The sequence below is a fragment of the Arachis duranensis genome, chromosome 3 (genome assembly GCF_000817695.3).
Source record: "Arachis duranensis cultivar V14167 chromosome 3, aradu.V14167.gnm2.J7QH, whole genome shotgun sequence".
In the NCBI taxonomy this organism is placed as follows: domain Eukaryota; kingdom Viridiplantae; phylum Streptophyta; class Magnoliopsida; order Fabales; family Fabaceae; genus Arachis; species Arachis duranensis.
This window is the reverse complement of record NC_029774.3, coordinates 3,061,103-3,063,427: the sequence shown is the minus strand read 5'-3', so window position 1 is coordinate 3,063,427 and position 2,325 is coordinate 3,061,103. Positions and strand designations below refer to the sequence as shown.

Below are 2,325 nucleotides of genomic sequence, written 5' to 3'. Positions count from 1 at the left end.
ATACTAGGAGTGGAATGAATCATTTTCTTCAACTTCAGATGCAGCTCCATTATTATCATCTTGATCAACACAAAGATGGTCATTAATTGCATAAGATTTGTGTCCATTTCCAAATGCCTTGATATGATCCTTAAGGGATCTCTTGTGCTTAAAATCAGAGCCACAAGAGCAATACCATCGCTTCCCACAATTCTTCTCATGAGTCCTCCAATCACCTCTCACAGCAAATGCCTTGGAACACTTCCTACAAGTGAAGGGTTTAAGTCCATGCTTTCTCTTGTAATGAGTTTGAAGGGTTCTGAAATCTTTGAGTGGTTTTGCTCTAGGGTGGTCTATGTTGTTCTTGCATCCTGCTGCACAGCAATAACATGGCAGTTTCAACATTGCTGTTGGTTGTGTTCCCCTTAGAGATTCTGGACCCTTTCTATATTGAGATCCATGCCCCCACATATGCATCTATACACACAAATTGTTTTCCTTTCATGCATTAGCTACCAATATATATGCATAACCAAAATGAGTTTAATTTTGATGTACTTTAACAAATTTTATATCATCATTTAATTAGATTAATATATTTAGATAATTTTTTATTAAATAATAAATTTAAAAATTAATTATTTTTGTTGATGTGATACTATATAATTACACTAATATTGTATGAAAATTAAAATTTAATGGAAAATGTTATAGGATAAACACTTTTGATATGAAAAATTAGTTATTTTAATTTATTTTAACTTACCACAAGCCCTAGTATGATATATATAGCAGTATGCAAATAAGTTACCAATGAATGGGTGCAATGGTAAATGGTAATAATGACTTGGATGTAATAATTAGCTGAAAAGGGAAGCATGGAAGGAACCACACGCATAGAGGACTGAATTTTTAGTACTATTTATATCATCCAATATTAGGTCTCTTTGTTGTATGATGTAGGTTAATTAAGTTTAACTGTTAAGATTTTGAATAATTATTTTATTAATTATTACTATAACATTATTATTTATAGCAGGACGCGCCTCCTTCATCAACACAGGGCCATGTTTAGGATTAAAGAAGCTAATTAGGTACAACATGGGTCATTTGCTACTAAAGAAAAGGTTTGGAAGCCCAGAAAGAGAATATTACAGCTACTTGTATTCATTTTTGTGAAACTTAATTAATTAATTCATGTTGCTGGGTTTAATTAATATATACATATTTGTAACCTCAACAGCAAAAGGAGTGTGGTAGAACAGTAGTTTAATTAGAGGTCGGTCCAGATAAAAGTGAAAAAAGGCAGTCTAAAAATTAGGTAAAGTAGAAACCCTAATTATAAGTACAGTTCCTTAGAGAAATTAATTGAAGTAATTAGTGAGTACCTGCATGTTATTGTATCTGTTGAAGGTTTTGAAGCAAAGGGGGCATGCGAACTGTGTAGGACCGATGAGGATCTGAGTAGGTGTTGGGATCCAATACTGTCCTCTGTTAATTCCATTTGACATAACATATTCAGAAGCAACAGTGATTTTTTCTTCTTCTTCATCTTCTTCTAATACTGAAGAATCTTGTACTACTACCGTGCTTTGAAGCCCTAAGTGTAGAGGCACCTTATTGTTATTGTTGTTTTGAACTTCCATGGCAGAAAATGAAGATTGAAGATCTAGTTGTTGTTGATGTTGATGTGTTGTTGTGATTGGTGGAGGATGAAAGTAATTGAAGGAATTGGTGGTAGAAGGAGAAGAAGATGGAGAAGGAGAAGGAGAATAATTGAGATCCAAGAGAAGGAGGTTGTTAGTATTATACTCATTATTGGAGTTGCTGTAGGTTGAATCTGCCATGACCATTGAGATAGAGATAGAGAGTAGAAATAAAAGGAGGATATATATGACTATCACGGTCATCCATGATCACCTACAAATAGTGGTAGTAACCTTATTAGTGAGGTGCAGTCGACTTTACGTGAAGTTGTTAATTGAGAGTCGTTAGATAAAATTTTAGTCATATAAATCAAATTATCTAATGGCTCTCAGTTATCAACTTCACGTGAAGTCGACTACACCTGAGTTTTCACCCCTTATTATACCACTATTCTACACTATCAACACCAATAATATTACATAATTAATAAATATTATTATTTTAAATAATATTTAATCAATAATTATTTATATTTATTTAGGGAAAATAGGGACAAAGGCACTTCACCCACAAAGAATTAAACTAGAAAATTATAAATTTTAAATATATTGACTTATAGAATTAAACTATAAATTTTTAATAATAAATAAAAAATTATCAATTATTGTTCATCAATTAAAAGTTACTTCTTTACATTTA

At 31.8% G+C, this 2,325-nt stretch overlaps 1 protein-coding gene across 1 annotated transcript; it reads right to left on the bottom strand.

The window, feature by feature from the left end:
- On the bottom strand, positions 1 to 1,844 carry LOC107477142 (zinc finger protein WIP5-like). Its single transcript, XM_016097106.3, has 2 exons — positions 1,368 to 1,844; positions 1 to 456 (listed from the first exon to the last, which is right to left on the bottom strand). The coding sequence occupies exons 1-2, from the start codon at positions 1,830 to 1,832 to the stop codon at positions 4 to 6; spliced, it is 918 nt and encodes a 305-aa protein (XP_015952592.2). The 5' UTR covers positions 1,833 to 1,844; the 3' UTR covers positions 1 to 3.
- Between the last annotated feature and the right edge of the window lie 481 nt (positions 1,845 to 2,325).

What these genes read in the sequence shown, in the direction of transcription:
- LOC107477142 (XM_016097106.3), bottom strand. Translation starts at nt 1,832, where the DNA reads ATGGTCATGGCAGATTCAACCTACAGCAACTCCAATAATGAGTATAAT. An exon ending in ACAGATACAATAACATGCAG is followed by an intron (nt 457 to 1,367) that starts GTACTCACTAAT and finishes TTGTGTGTATAG; the next exon opens with ATGCATATGTGGGGGCATGG.